Source organism: Ovis aries, chromosome 2, assembly GCF_016772045.2.
Source record: "Ovis aries strain OAR_USU_Benz2616 breed Rambouillet chromosome 2, ARS-UI_Ramb_v3.0, whole genome shotgun sequence".
In the NCBI taxonomy this organism is placed as follows: domain Eukaryota; kingdom Metazoa; phylum Chordata; class Mammalia; order Artiodactyla; family Bovidae; genus Ovis; species Ovis aries.
In genome coordinates this window covers 198,606,204-198,621,198 of record NC_056055.1, presented here as the reverse complement: position 1 = coordinate 198,621,198, position 14,995 = coordinate 198,606,204, and the positions used below count along the sequence as shown (strand labels likewise).

The 14,995-nt window shown below is 41.1% G+C and overlaps 1 protein-coding gene across 7 annotated transcripts in view; it reads left to right on the top strand.

Annotated features, from left to right (window-relative positions):
* Positions 1 to 14,995, top strand: part of HECW2 (HECT, C2 and WW domain containing E3 ubiquitin protein ligase 2) — a 446,556-nt gene that overhangs the window by 287,233 nt on the left and 144,328 nt on the right. For all 7 annotated transcript variants that reach the window (XM_060411238.1, XM_060411235.1, XM_027965053.3 and 4 more), the window contains one exon: positions 10,996 to 11,090. In XM_060411238.1, the coding sequence (XP_060267221.1) occupies positions 10,996 to 11,090 (95 nt within the window). The remainder of the gene's footprint in view (positions 1 to 10,995; positions 11,091 to 14,995) is intronic.

Sequence of the window (14,995 nt, the reverse complement as noted above, 5' to 3'; positions counted from 1 at the left end):
AAAGAATATGGTAAAAAATGGAATGGGAAGTAGCTGGCTTTACTTTCAATGTGATTCCTCCTTTGAAAAGATCCCTGGGTTTAAGAGGCTGATCAACTGAGAAATATTGCCAATTGAACTTCAGGGAAAGCCTTCCTGTTTGCTCTAATGCTGAAGACTTCTAGGAATGATTGCCTTTTGATGGAGTGTGCAGATTCACATTATGGGGCTCATGTGAACACCTGGGAAGAGGTCAGTACCACATGCTGCTGTAATTTGGAACATTATGAGTTAAAAAAAAAAAGAAAACCCGTTTACAAAATATCTCACTTGCCATGATTGATTTTCTTTCTCCATGAAGTGTGAATTAGAGATTTGTAATGTCCTGGCTGATTAGGATATAGTGAGCATCTCTGTCTTGACAAATGTCTTTCTTTACATCTCACTGTTAATGTTCAGCAGAAGTGGGCTTGACGTTGAAGTTAGGAATTGGGAATGCTTTTGGTTTTCTCCTCTACTTTAGCATTTCCATGTTAATTCTTCACACAGTGAGGGTATTGTGCAGCATGATTGTGAAACTGGAAATATTCATTAATACCTTTGTAAGGACTGAGTAAAGCTGTATAAGTTAAAGTGAAAGTGAATAGGAAGTACAGAAAGATTTGGAAGTACAGAAAGTAAGAAAGTTTATCTTCATTTATCAGAATGGGGTCTCCCCCAGGACATGTTTCTATCCCTTTGAAATCCATTCAATGTAAAAATCTCAGGTGGTATTTATATCAGTGCCTAGAAGTGTAGTCCCTGTCTTTTAGACATCATTTTTTAATTTTTTTATTCCATGTCTGGCTTGAGCAGATCTAAGGGGACTTCCAAGCATAATGAAGTTTTGCGTGAATCTCTGGAGATAATGGTGTGAAATGTAAAAAAAAAAAATTGGGATTGGGGAATGGGTTAACCACGTCTATGTTTTCAACCTCTGATCTTGAAAACTTATGATGTTAAAAACTTTTGCTTTCATCTTCAGAAAGAACATTTATCTTTAGCTAATCAGAAGTCCAAGTAAAGTAAAATTCTCTGAAAACTGACTTAAGTTTGTTGGCAAACCTGGATTTGAGCACATTTAGGCTGTTTCTGAAAGTAAAGATGGCTTTTGTTTATCTGGATAGACCTCCAGAGGAGGCAGGTGACCCAGACTTACAGGGCCCACTGGGATGAATTTGAAGGACAAAGACAGGTTTAATTTTAGGTAAATGACCTTCCTAGACATTGGAGAGGAGGATCAGCTTCATGTGCACTCACTTGTCACTGTCAAAATTTCTCAAATGAGGTTATGCTCATGGAAAATGAATGGATCACCTGTGCAATGTATATTCTTGAGTTTTAACATCTAAGAGGCAAATAGATAGGAAGACAGTGGAAACAGTGTCAGACTTCATTTTTTTGTGCTCCAAATCACTGCAGATGGTGATTGCAGCCATGAAATTAAAAGACGCTTACTCCTTGGAAGGAAAGTTATGACCAACCTAGATAGCATATTGAAAAGCAGAGACATTACTTTGCCAACAAAGGTCCATCTAGTGAAGGCTATGGTTTTCCAGTAGTCATGTATGGATGTGAGAGTTGGACTGTGAAGAAAGCTGAGTGCTGAAGAATTGATGCTTTTGAACTGATGTTGGAGAAGACTCGTGAGAGTCCCTTGGATTGCAAGGAGATCCAACCAGTCCATTCTAAAGGAGATCAGTCCTGGGTGTTCTTTGGAAGGAATGATGCTAAAGCTGAAATTCCAGTACTTTGGCCACCTCATGCGAAGAGTTGACTCATTGGAAAAGACTCTGATGCTGGGAGGGATTGGGGGCAGGAGGAAAAGGGGATGACAGAGGATGAGATGGCTGGATGGCATTACCGACTTGATGAATGTGATTTTGAGTGAACTCCGGGAGTTGGTGATGGACAGGGAGGCCTGGCGTGCTGCGATTCATGGGGTTGCAAACAGTCAGCCACGACTGAGTGACTGAACTGAACTGAAGAGGTTTCAAAAATTGTCTTGGCATTTTAAAACATCTATTTTATTCTGTGTAGTCTTTCATAGACTTTGGTCATTCATTCATTCAGACCTGCTTTTTGTCCTTCCTTCATCCCTTCCATTTATTTGTTCATTATGTCCCCAGCCCTCATGAAGTATTTGGTTAAGTCCAACTTTTTTGCCAGGCACCATTGAAGAACTCACTAAATCCTGGATCAGTATAAGCTTAGAAATAGTCAACTACACTGCTGTGTACTGAACTGAACTGCTTTGTGATCATTAATGATAACAGAACATTGTTATTTGTATAAGTTATCTAATATTTTCACATATCTTATCTGTCTCAGCCCTGGGAAGTAGATAGGATTAGGAAGCTGTGCAGTATGGATGCATATGGCTTGTGTAAGTGACAGCCTCACATCTGATTGGCATTAAAGTTTGAAGCAGAACCTTTGTGGGTGGCTTTTTCATGGGTGAGGGGAAAGGGGAGAGCCTCTTTATTTGTATTGTCGGAGCCCCTGCGATAACTTACTCCTTTGCTAAGTCTTTTCAACCAACATCAGAAGGGCCTCTTCGCCCCTTAGAGAGATTTTGGCTCTTTTCATGCTCTACGCACATACTTTATGTTTCAGTTCCAGTGACTTCTCTCATCCTGTTAGGATGTGCCGCATTTCACTGATGCAGTCTGGCTTTGATATTCAAGATTGTTTTTCTGAGCTTGAGCAGGGGAAGCCCTGGTTCTTTCAGGCTGCTGCTGTTGCTTAGTCACTAAGTCTGGTCTGACTCTTTTGTGACCCCGTGGACTGTGACCTGCCAGACTCCTCTGTCCATAGGATTTCCCAGGCAGGAGTACTGGAGTGGGTTGTCATTTCCTTCTCCAGGGCGTCTTTCGCACCTAGTACTCTTTACTGTTGAGCCATGAGGGAAGCCTTCTGGCTGCATTTGCTCCCATTAAAGACGATGATGCTGTAACATAACCAAGTGAGTACGTCACTAGAACTATAAAAGCATGAGAATTGGAATGTGTTTACTCTTTTTCAATTTGTGGCCTCTGAATAAAAGAGCCTATCAATAGAAATCATAATATTAAGACTTTATTAAAAGGACAAAGGCAGTGGTTAAACTCTTGTTTTCTGAATTAGTTTGATTTTTAAAAATTATTCCATTTTAATGAGATAGAAATGACTAAATGAATGACATTTCCATCCGTCTTTATGGTTCAAAATAGTCAGCTTCTAAAACTTGAGGGAAATCCAGGTTTTCTAAAAAGGAGCAAGCTATTAATTACTAGCTAAGGAATTAATGAAGGTATTTAATGTGGTAGATGATGTTTCAAAGATCCTAGTCTTTGAAACAAAATCATTTCTTGCAGAAAGTGGCCTGTAGAACGTTTTTTTTCAAAGAAAGCTTAAAATGGAATCTTATACTAATGCCTAGAGTTAATGTAGCTGAGTTGAGATTTTTTCAAAAAATGAGTTTTGAAAAGATAACAGATGAAAAGAGTATAATGTTAAAAAGATAAAAAATGAAAGTAACCTCTCCCAACTTCATGCCCCAGTTACCAATTTCCCCTTCCCGAAGACAACCACTTTTACCAGATCTTTCTAAAATATTTCATTTATATATAAACTCAGAAGTATATTCTTTCTTTAGACAAATGGTAGAATGATTGCTTTAAAATGCAATATCATCATGGCATGATTACAGAAACTCCTTTACTTGGGAACAGGTTTAAGTTCTTTCCGCTTTCCCAACCACTCCCAACAAGTACATAGTGTCATCTTTGGACAGTGATCACCCTTCCATCTGTGGTGGACATGGAGTTGAGATGTCCTTGCTCTGGGGGATATTTTCATTTGTATTTATGGAAGCTGGTAAATTAAAATTTTGAAAATAAGGGGGCTTCTTTGTCTTATCAGCACTTAGAGGCTGCTAAAACTCATTTTTATAACTTTATAAATAAACATGTCCAGAAGATTTTTAAAAGGGGCCAAAAAATGTTTCCATGAGCCATGACTGGCTTCAGCTGTTCAGAGGCGACCTGAGAGAGAGGAAGATGCCAGTTTCCTCTGAGGTGAGATCTGGCCCACCTGACTGTAAGTTCTTATAGGTTAAAGTGGGAGGCCTCACTCTTCTCCTGGCTTACTGTCTCTGAGGCAACATGTTTAATGATGTGATTTTTTGGAAGAAAATATTTTTGCCTTTTATAATCCAAAGGAACCACATAAAATATATGTACATAGATATGTATATATTTCCTTCTCCAGAGTTTGAGCCAATTAGGGGGTTTCCCAAATGGTGGCACTAGTGGTAAAGAATCCAAATGCAATGCAGGAGACACAAGAGATGAGGGTTCAATCCTCAGGTCAAGAAGATCCCCTGGAGGAAGACATGGTAACCCATTCCAATATTCTTGCCTGGAGAATCCCATGGACAGAGGAGCCTGGCAGGCTACAGTCCATGGGTCTGCACAGAGTCAGACACGACTGAGGTAACTTAGCATGCTGGAGTGATGTAGCTGCCACAGCAGGCTGTGGACAAACCCTTCTCAGGTAGAATGCTCCTTAGTTCATATCCTCCAGCTTTACTGCCTGTGAGCTGGGCTGGCCCTGTGACCAGTGGCTCCTCTCCTATCTGGTGCTCTGTCATCATGCCTGGATTTGCTTTCACGTCTTCTTGCATCTGTTTCCCAGGAATAACTTTCTGTTTCCCCTTGCAGCTGGAGGTTAAAATAGTAGCTAAAATAGAAACATGAACACCAACTTCTCTCATCTACCCTCTTAAGTGTTCTCCCCAATTACCTCTTCTCAAAACTAAAATGTTCAGAGACGTTTATCAAAATGCTGCTCTCGCTTCCTCAAGAGGGGATGTTGTTTAGTTGCATCATTTTTAATACTCTTGAATGACCTCCAAAACACTACATAATATGTGAAGGTGAAACCTCCCACTCAGCATGAAACGTTCCTGTATTTTAGGGGCAGAAGGCTTCACTGCTGTCCTGCTGAAGGAGGTGGCTAGTTTCAGTCCAGGTGCAAACAGATAGTTCTGGCTGGTACTGGGTTTTTCTCCCTGGCAATTAGCTTATGCATTTGGTTTTGTAACAAGTGATCTGTGTAAGTCCCCATGTCTTTACACCGAATCTTAGAGCATTATAAAGCTATCAGTTCTGTGGTTTTTGGTGACCGTGTCCACAAAATCTGTGGTGCACAGTTCAGAATGAGTTTATTTTATAGTTTAGGGATTATAATTTACCTCAGGGGTTGGAGATTGTTGTTTTAGCAAGGAATAAAATAGCACTTAAAATGAGTCAGCTGGCAAAGCTGGTTTGGTTATCAACATTCTACAGATAAAAATAAGCAGCTACTTTTTCTGTCTGTTAGTTTCCTAGTCTCTTACCTCAGTTCAGTTCAGTCACTCCGTTGTGTCTAACTCTTTGCGGCACCATGGACTGCAGTACACCAGACCTCCCTGTCCATCACCAACTCCCAGAGCCTACTCAAGCTCATGTCCATTGAGTCAGTGATGCCATCCAACCATCTCATCCTCTGTTGTTCCTTTCTCCTGCCACCTTCAATCTCTCCCAGCATCAGGGTCTTTTCCAGGGAGTCAGTTCTGTGCATCAGGTGGCCAAAGTATTGGAGCTGCAGCTTCAGCATCAATCCTTCCAATGAATATTCAGGACTGATTTCCTTTAGGATGGACTGGTGGGATCTCCTTGCAATCCAAGGGACTCTCAGGAGTCTTCTCCAACACCGCAGTTCAAAAGCATCAATTCTTCGGCTCTTAGCTTTTTTTATGGTCCAACTCTCACATCCATACATAACTACTGGACAAGCCATAGCTCTCACTAGACAGATCTTTGTTGGCAAAGTAATGTCTCTGCATTTTAATATGCTGTCTAGGTTAGTCATAGCTTTTCTTCCAAGGAGCAAGTGTCTTTTGATTTCATGGCAGCCGCCGCCATCTTGGGGGCGCCAAGTCCAATCACTCCATCAGTGATTTTGGAGCCCCCCAAAATGAGGTCTGTCCTGTTTCCATTGTTTCCCCATCTATTTCCCATGAAGTGATGGGACCAGATGCCATGATCTTTGTTTTCTGAATGTTGAGTTTTAAGCCAACTTTTTCACTGTCCTCTTTTACTTTCATCAAGAGGCTCTTTAGTTCTTCACTTTCTGCCATAAGGGTGGTGTCATCTGCATATCTGAGGTTACTGATATTTCTCCCGGCAATCTTGATTCTAGCTTGTGCTTCATCCAGCCTAGTATTTCACTTGATGTACTTGCATATACATTAAATAAGCAGGGTGACAATATACAGCCTTGACATACTCCTTTCCCGATTTGGAAGCAGTCTGTTGTTACATGTCTGGTTCTAACTCTGCCACTTGACCTGCATACAGATTTCTCAGGAGGAAGGTCTGATATTCCCATCTCTTGAAGAATTTTCCACAGTTTGTTGTGATCCACACAGTCAAAGGCTTTGGTATAGTCAATAAAGCAGAAATAGATGTTTTTTTGGAGCTCTGTTACCTAGCTGACTGTTAAAACTTTACAAAAGAGGAGGTGATGTCCTAACTTGAGAGGCAGGGGGGAGATATCTTGTAAAAATGTACTTCTCTTTATTGAAAAACAAGCTGCTCACTCACTGGCTATTGATTGGATCTGTGAGGCACTGCTGCAGGCAGATTCACATGTTTCCAGCATGTAGAACATGATACTAATGAGCTCATGCCCACAGAATTCCCACCTTTTGCCGAGGTTGTCTCACTTTGACAGGTCTTGTGTGTATGACTTAGCTTTGTTCTTGCAGAATACATGCTATCATTTTTGGAGAAAACAAATGGGAGAGTGATTTGCTGAACTGTGGTGTTGGAGAAGACTCTTGAGAGTCCCTTGGACTGAAAGGAGATCCAACCAGTCCATCCTAAAGGAAATCAGTCCTGAATATTCATTGCAAGGACTGATGTTGAAACTGAAGCTCCTATATTTTAGCCTCATGATGTGAACAGCTGACTTCTTAGAAAAGACCCTGATGCTGGGAAAGATTGAGGGCAGGAGAAGAAGGGACAACAGAGAATGAGATGGTTGGATGGTGTCACTGACTCTATGGTCATGAGTTTGAGCAAGCTCTGGGAGTTGGCGATGTATAAGGAAGCCTGGCATGCTGCAGTCCATGGGGTTGCAAAGATTTGGACATGACTGAGTGATTGAATTGGAGAAGGCAATGGCACCCCACTCCAGTACTCTTGCCTGGAAAATCACATGGATGGAGGAGCCTGGTAGGCTGCAGTCCATGGGGTCGCTTGGAGTTGGATACAACTGAGCCCCTTCACTTTTACTTTTCACTTTCATGCATTGGAGAAGGAAATGGCAATCTACTCCAGTGTTCTTGCCTGGAGAATCCCAGGGACGGAGGAACCTGGTAGGCTGCCGTCTATGGGGTCGCACAGAGTTGGACATGATTGAAGCGACTTAGCAGCAGCAGCAGCAGAGTGACTGAATTGAACTGAACACAATTATTACTGTTTCTGAGATCATTAAAACCCAGTGTTAGTGCTCAGTCAAGTCATTTAGGGTTCCCAGGGAATTCCTGCCAAGGTCATCTTGCTGGACCTCCAGTCAGCATGCTCATCCTTGGTTCCCTGCTCTTGCTGCTCCTCACTTCTCTCTCTCTCCTCGTTTTACTCAGCTGAACATTTGATTCTGTTTGTTCTGTGAGGCCTTTCTGACTCCACCATGCCCTCACGAATCTTCTCCACAGTCTCTACCCTTGGACTCCGGTACTCTGCCTTTTCAGTGCTTGTCTTCTGGATTTTATCATCTTAACAGCTGCACCATAAAACACCTGCTAGACCAGACTCCTCTCTCTGATTCCTTCGTACTGTCTAACATAGTGCTGGGCATGGTTAAAAGCTTTTGCTTGATAATGTCAACTGCATTCTGAATTACTGTATTGTGATTAATGTACATGGAAAGATTCTATATTTTACCCCATGATAAACCTTTTTTTTTTTTTTTTTAGATTTAGTGTTTTTTAACTGATGGGATTTGTATATATAATATTCCTGTAAAGACCTAAAATAGGGTTTTTCTTTAATTATTGTATCTTTTTCTTAAAATAAGCAAACCAAATACTCTGTACAAGGACATTTGGTGCAGTTAGTAAAGTTAGTGCAAGATTAACTTCCTGAGGGAATCACATTGAGCAGCCCCTTTTTAATAATCCAGGGGACTCAGCTGAGAGAGGAATCCCACTCTGGTAGGCTAGGACTCTCCTCTGGGCTCTGCCCTTCAGCACTATTGCCTCTATTAAGTGAAACCTTGGGAAAAAGACATCTCACAGTTACACTTCAGTGTTTCACACGCTCTGTATACAGAAAATTTCATTGACTCTCGGTTCTACTCTTTGACATACATTGGCTTCATGGTAATTGTACTTAGTTTCCAAAAACAATAATTGGCATTTGTAGTCTTGTTATTAAGCCCAAATTATATAATATATAAATACATATGTATACATGCACATATATATGTATATATCTGTAGTTATATCTAATATATATACACATACACATACATACCTGTGGAGATATAGATGTATATTTACTGGTGGTTCCTCAGTCTGATCCTTGTCTAGTGACTGCATTGAACTCACCTGGGGAAAAGAATTTTTTTTGGTTGGCTGGTGGAAGTGGTGAAATTTCAGTTGAGCTATTTCAAATCGTAAAAGATGATGATGCTGCACTCAATATGCCAGCAAATTTGGAAAACTCAGCAGTGGCCACAGGACTGGAAAAGATCAGTTTTCATTCCAATCCCAAAGAAACGCAATGCCAAAGAATATTCAAACTACCACACAATTGCACTCATCTCACACACTAACAAAATAATGCTCAAAATTCACCAATACATGAACTTCAGCAATACATGAATTGAGAACTTCCAGATGTTCAAGCTGGTTTTAGAAAAGGCAGAGGAACCAGAGATCAATTACCAACATCCGTTGGATTGTAGAAAAAGCAAGAGAGTTCCAGAAAAACATCTGCTTCACTGACTATGCCAAGCCATTGACTGTGTGGATCACAACAAACTGTGGAAAATTCTTCAAGAGATGGGAATACGAGACCTTCCTCCTGAGAAATCTGTATGCAGGTCAAGAAGCAACAGTTAGAACCAGACATGGGACAACGATGGATTCCAAATTGTGAAAGGAGTACATCAAGGCTGTATATTGTTACTCTGCTTAATTAACTTATATGCAGAGTACATCATGAGAAATGCCAGGCTGGATGAAGCACAAGCTGGAATCAAGATTGCCAGGAGGAATATTAGTAACCTCAGATATGCAGATGACACCACCCTTAAGGCAGAAAGTGAAGAATTAAAGAGCCTCTTGATGAAAGTGAAAGAGGAGAGTGAAAAAGTTGGCTTAAAACTCAACATTCAGAAAACTAAGATCATGGCATCTGGACCGATCACTTCATAGCAAATAGATTGTGAAACAATGGAAACAGTGAGAGGCCTCATTTTGGGGGACTCCAAAATCACCACAGATGGTGACTGCAGCCATGAAATTAAAAGACTCTTGCTCCTTGGGAGAAAAGCTATGACCAACCTGGACAGTATATTAAAAAGCAGAGACATTACTTTGCCAACAAAGATTCATCTAGTGAAAGCTAGGGTTTTTCCAGTAGTCATATATGGATGTGAGAGTTGGACCATAAAGAAAGCTGAGTGCCAAAGAAATGATGTTTTTGAACTGTGATGTTGGGGAAGACTCTTGAGAGTCCCTTGGACTGCAAGGAGATCTAACCAGTCCATCCTAAAGGAAATCAGTCCTGAATATTCACTGGAAGGACTGATGCTGAAGCTGAAACTCTAATACTTTGGCCACCTGATGTGAAGAACTGACTCATTGGAAAAGACCCTGATGCTGGGAAAGATTGAAAGCAGGAGGAGAAGGGGATGACAGAGAGATGGTTGGATGGCCATCGCTGACTCAATGGACATGATTTTGAGTAAGCTCTGGGAGTTGGTGATGGATAGGGAAGCCTGGCGTGCTGCAGTCCATGGTGTCGCAAAGAGTCGGACACGACTGAGTGGCTGAACTGAAATGTGCCAGGTCTTAGTTGTGGCATGTGGGATCTTGTTCCCTGACCAGGAATAGAACCCAGGCCCCCTGCATTGGGAGTACACAGTCTTAACTACTGGATCACCAGGGAAGTCCCAGAAAATTGAAATAATATAGGTTTCCAGGTTTTCTCACTGCAGAGTCACCTACAGGTTTCCTTCATACTTCTTAGTCTGTTTCTTTCTATTTCCATTGACAGCTGCTGTCTGTCTTTATTGTAGAGGATAGGAGTGAAGGCTTTGGAATGGAACAGATGGGGTTTGAATCCTGACTCTGTCATTTTCTCTTTGACCATTAGCAAACCTCAACGCTGTTTTAAAAAATTATTTTATTTTTAATTGAATGATAATTGCTTTGCAGTATTGTGTTGATTTCTGCCAAACATCAACATGAGTCAGCCGTAGGTATACCTATGCCCCCTCCCTCCTGAACCTCCCTACCACCTCCCTCCCCATGCCACACCTCTAGGCAGTTGCAGAGCCCTGGTTTGAGTTACCTGATCTGTACTATGGGGGCAGGAATTTCTGCCTCCTGATGTGAGGGGTAAATAATAACAGGTGCAGAGGTCCAACCTGCATTTTGTCCCTCAGGCGCTCCTCTATTCTTATCTCTATACTGTATTTGGCATATTGTTTTTATGCATTGTTTTTCTAATATATTTGGGCTGTTCTTAGAAATTTTCAGAGAAGCCTATAAAATCAAACGAGACTCGGTATAATCTATTGCCTCTGACTGGAAAAGGAGGGGTCATTCAGAGTCCTTAACGTGATTTGCCTGGAAGCAGCCTGTTGGATTTCCTCAGGTGAGGCCCAAAGGACTTGTCTCTGTGTTTAAATTATTGTTTTTCTCCAATCAACTTGCAGCCGAGATAAAAATCTGTTTCAAGTATTACCACGGCATCAGTGGAGCCCTGCGAGCCACGACCCCTTGCATCACGGTGAAGAATCCAGCTGTGATGGTGAGTGCCCCTCCATGCCCACTTCCTCAAGCCTCAGTTCCAGAGGCCTTGGTTTCTATTTTTGCCTCTGAAGCTCTGGCAAGGTTATGGGAAACAATGAAAAAGGAAACACATAACAGCGTGGGTGCTGTTTTGGGAAAGGAAATAACTTACAGGATGGCTTAACTAACTCCATAATACAAATCAGTGGGAAAATATGGCTTGATTAATAATTCTGTATATAGTCAACTCTCTAGGGGGCCTTCTCATGAAGGAAATTAGTGAGTGGCCATCATGGAAAGTTTTTTAAACTTTGTTGGGGTAGATGATTGGTAGGAAATGGTGGCATTGCATCTTATGTGAATTTAGTTTCCATGAACTCAGTGGGTAAAAGAGAGGGGGAAAAAAGCAATTTAAATAATGAGTGGGTCTACCTGCCAGTCAGCTTAGTAAGCTCCACCGCAAAGAGAGTGTGAGATGGGGATTGTGAATCTGCTATTCCTTTGGAAGGTCTTAGTGCCAAATCCCTCTTGATGCTGAGTTGAGCTCTAGTGCCTACAGGTACCACACATATTTTCAGTATGGCTACTCAACAGAAGCCAACCTCTTTACTGGTCCTCAATTAAGGAAGCAGATTTCTAGTTTAGCTTTGGAGGAAACTGATTGTGTTGGACTTTTGAAGGAGAGTATGTCCATTTCCAATATGGTACTTTCTTAAGAATTACTTTTCACAATTTTGTGATTTTTCACTTTACCAACTAACTTTAGAATCTAACAGTTTCACAAAATGCATTCCACTGTATATGGATGGTTGGATTGAGATAGCTGTCCCAGGTGGCACTAGTGGTAAGGAACCCGCCTGGCATTATAGGAGATGTAAGAGACATGGATTTGATCCCTGGGTCAGGAAGATCACCTGGGGGAGGAAATGACAACCCATTCCATTATTCTTACCTAGAGAATCCCATGGACAGAGGAGCTTGGCGGGCTACAGTCCATAGTATCACAAAGAACTGGACATGACTGAAGCGACGCAGCACACATGGGCTTAGATAGTTTGGGGAGATTCTTAGAGTCCCAGATATGTAAATTATTGCAGTCCTTATAAGTCATTAATAAAAATCAGGTCATGAAAATTCAGAAGAAAAATATCAATCCCATAGTATAAAATCTTCATAATATTATATATGTGTGTGTACACGTTTACAGATGTGTGTCTTTTTGGAAATAGGTAAGTGGACAGGTTTACTCCCTGAAATTCAGAAAGCAATTTCTGCAGATGGCCTTTTGAAATTGTGTGACCCACCAAAGCCATATCAAGCAGTCTTTCCCTTTCATTAATTCATTCAAACAGATATTCACTGGGTGGCTCTAAGTGTCAGGCTTATACTCACCACTAGGAATGAAATGATAAGCAAAAACACAGCTGTCTTGTTTGGTAGGGCTTGAGAGACACATCAGTTAAATTGTATTTATTTGAGTGATAATTACTGCTAGTGACAGTAAAGTGAGGCTATGAGAGCATATACTAGCAAGATTCATCCTGATCAGGAAGATCTTGGAAGGCTTCCCTGAAGAAGGCAGGTTTACAGGACAATCTGAAGGATGAATAGAAGTTACTTAGGTGAAAAGGGGGAGGGAAGAGCATTTGAGATAGAGGGAACAATATGTGTAAAATTTTCAGTATCTAAGTACTCTGCTCACATTTGAATTATATTTGAGTTTCTATTTGAAGTGAACAAAGTATAGAACATTAAAAATAACCCACATTTACTATATAAGACTTTGAAGGTTCACAGAGAGAATAACAATTGTTGACTAGAAAATCTGTAGTCATGTCACATAGTAATAAGCACTGGAACATGCTGTAATTAATATTCTCAAAAAATTACAAAACTGGAAAAGTGGGGCTGTATATAATAAAACTTTTGAAAGCTTAACTGTGTGTGAAATTAAATAATAGCTTCCAAACATGACTTTCTGGATTCAGATTTTCTTAGACTTGAGCAATTTCCATAATCAGATATCACTGATGGCAGGGGGAGCTTACAGCCTGGTGAGCATTGATCTCATTTCATTGATTTTGCATTGAGATTATTCTGTCAAAGCCTGTGGACAGTTGGAGATAATTAATTTGGTTCAGACAGATTTTAGACCAGCTTAAAAGCTTCACAGATACAACACTCACAATGATAATAGAACATTTTGGTTCGAAGACTGACTAATGGAATTGATGGTCAATAGATTTCTGACCACGCTTGAGATGTTGGGTCTGTATCCATTATTGAGAGGCTGTGCCATTGGGCATGTCATTGTGGGCTGAGCACTGGGTTTCTATGACAGCATGATGGTCACCTAGGTATATGACCTGTGTGTAGGGATTGTGATTGACTGACAACATTAATATTCACAAGCCCCTTTCAGTATGATTGTTCCACAATCAGATACAAAGAATAGTTGGGCGGTAGAAACCACATTTTAATTCTTGGTGGCCCTAAAATTGGGAGGTTGATTGGCTCTCAGCAAGCATCTGTGGTTTATTATATTGTGTTATATCCATCTGACTCATCATTCCCAGGTTAAATAGAGCAAAGACAGCATCAAACTGGCCAGACAGCATCGCTGTGTGCTTTTTCCTGCCTTCACCATCCCCACACTGCTGGACTACAAAGTGGTGAATAGCAAGGCAGTATGGACTACAACTGAGACAGACACAGCAACATATGTCCCTCCTGTGCTAGGCATCTCACTTGCCGGGGTCCAGCCCCCGGTGGATCCAGGGTAATTTGAAGGGGAGATGGAGTCGGCATCCTAGGAAAAGGCTAGTTAATTAGAAATATAAAGAGAGATTAGAGAAGGATAGTTGGAAATAGTAGTGGAGAAAAAGAGGCTGAATAACTTGGTTTACGTGGAAAACCAATAAAACTCTAAGACAAGGAATTTGCACCATCTACATAGGCCACCGGTGCCCACTTGAATAGCAGAGGGTTCCCCACCTTGGGCTCCCTCTTGCGTGGGTCTTAGAAGCCAGGGCAAGTAAGTAGACATGGTGAGCCTCCATGCTCCAGATGGGAATTCAGCCAGAAAAGAAGAGAATGAGAAAAGACCACACGGGGGAAACCAGTCTTTCCAGGAACTGGTCCGTTTTCTTTATTTTTCAGGTGCGCTTATATAATTTTTGTTATACATAGGGATGAATACAGAGTCACGCGGGGTCAGCAGACCTGACCTTTATCAAAATCAGGTGCTTCATATAAATATATACAAAGGTCTTAGGGGTTTTACATCATCTTCTGGCCATGAGGCCTGCTGACATTTTATGGCCCTTTCTGATAACGGTCAGTCAACCAGAAAACTTATTTTTTCCAGGGGTGATTTTTTCTTAAAATCTTCGGAGGCACCACCCTCCAAAGGTACCAGATAAAGTTGCATTCCTATAGGGTGAGGTTGTAGTGGGTTACAATTAAGAAAGGAATTTACTTAGCCTAAGGTTTAACATGATTAATCTTAAAGGTTAATACTTATTTCTCCTATATACTAGTTATATATTCATTAACGTGTATAAGGGCAGGGGATTTAGCAGCAAACATTGGCCCAATAAATGAAAAGCCCTTCATCAATATAATTCCTAGTCAACCCACTATGCTAGTAATTTCTAACTTCCCCAAAGAATCTGTCTTTAGAACGTTTAAAACATCTCATGCCTCTCATGGTTGGAAGGCTGTAAACAATCACATGTGGCCAGATGAACCTGTTCAGGCAGGCTAGAGAACCTTCAGAGGAGTTTGTAAGTTGAAACACTCTTGTCATGCCCAGGAATTTTTATTAACTGGAGCTGTAGGTTAACTCCTTCTCCGAGAGAGGTGGTGGGGGACAGCCCCCCGTAAAGTCAGAGGTGTAGGTGAGAGCATAAAGCAGTAAAGTAG